This window comes from Myotis brandtii, unplaced genomic scaffold (assembly GCF_000412655.1).
Source record: "Myotis brandtii unplaced genomic scaffold, ASM41265v1 scaffold466, whole genome shotgun sequence".
Lineage (NCBI taxonomy): Eukaryota > Metazoa > Chordata > Mammalia > Chiroptera > Vespertilionidae > Myotis > Myotis brandtii.
Window position 1 is genome coordinate 3,334,943 of NW_005367809.1, and position 507 is coordinate 3,335,449.

Sequence of the window (507 nt, forward strand, 5' to 3'; positions counted from 1 at the left end):
AGGGGCCTGCTGGCCAGGGAGCCAGGACTCTCTCCTCTTCCCACCAGCTTCCCCAGGGAGGACCGCGGCCGGAATCCGCCTCAGTCAGCTTCCTCAGAGTATCAAGTATTCAGTAAAAAATATGCAACATTACCACGCGTCGTATTGCTCGACAATACTGTATTGGCTTTAACGTGAAACCGTAAAAAAGGGGAACGTAAAAAGGTACAAAAGAAGTCTTGATCACTCTTCACCGCCTCCAAAGGAGCAGGGCTTGCAGAGCTTCAGCCACCACGTGGCCCGCGTTGGGGTCAGTGACGGTGAGTATTGTGCAACCGGACATCAACGAGCGCCGATGCCTCCTGGAACAAGTCTGAGTAAAGTGCCTACACTACCATCTCCTCGTCATACTTCTCCTCCTGTAAACGCAGCGGATCATCGCAGGGGACACGGAAAAGGGACTCAGAGCTGCGAGACCTTCCTGGGCAGGGGCCGGGGCCGCGGGCCGGGCTCAGTCCTCCGGGTCCC

General features: G+C 56.6%; 1 protein-coding gene across 1 annotated transcript in view; it reads right to left on the reverse strand.

Annotated features, from left to right (window-relative positions):
* Positions 1-229: 229 nt before the first annotated feature.
* The window catches only part of DOCK4 (dedicator of cytokinesis 4), a 198,090-nt gene continuing 197,812 nt past the window's right edge, over positions 230-507 (reverse strand). Inside the window, exon 51 of the mRNA XM_014547168.1 lies at positions 230-341. Within this exon, the coding sequence (XP_014402654.1) occupies positions 230-341 (112 nt within the window). The remainder of the gene's footprint in view (positions 342-507) is intronic.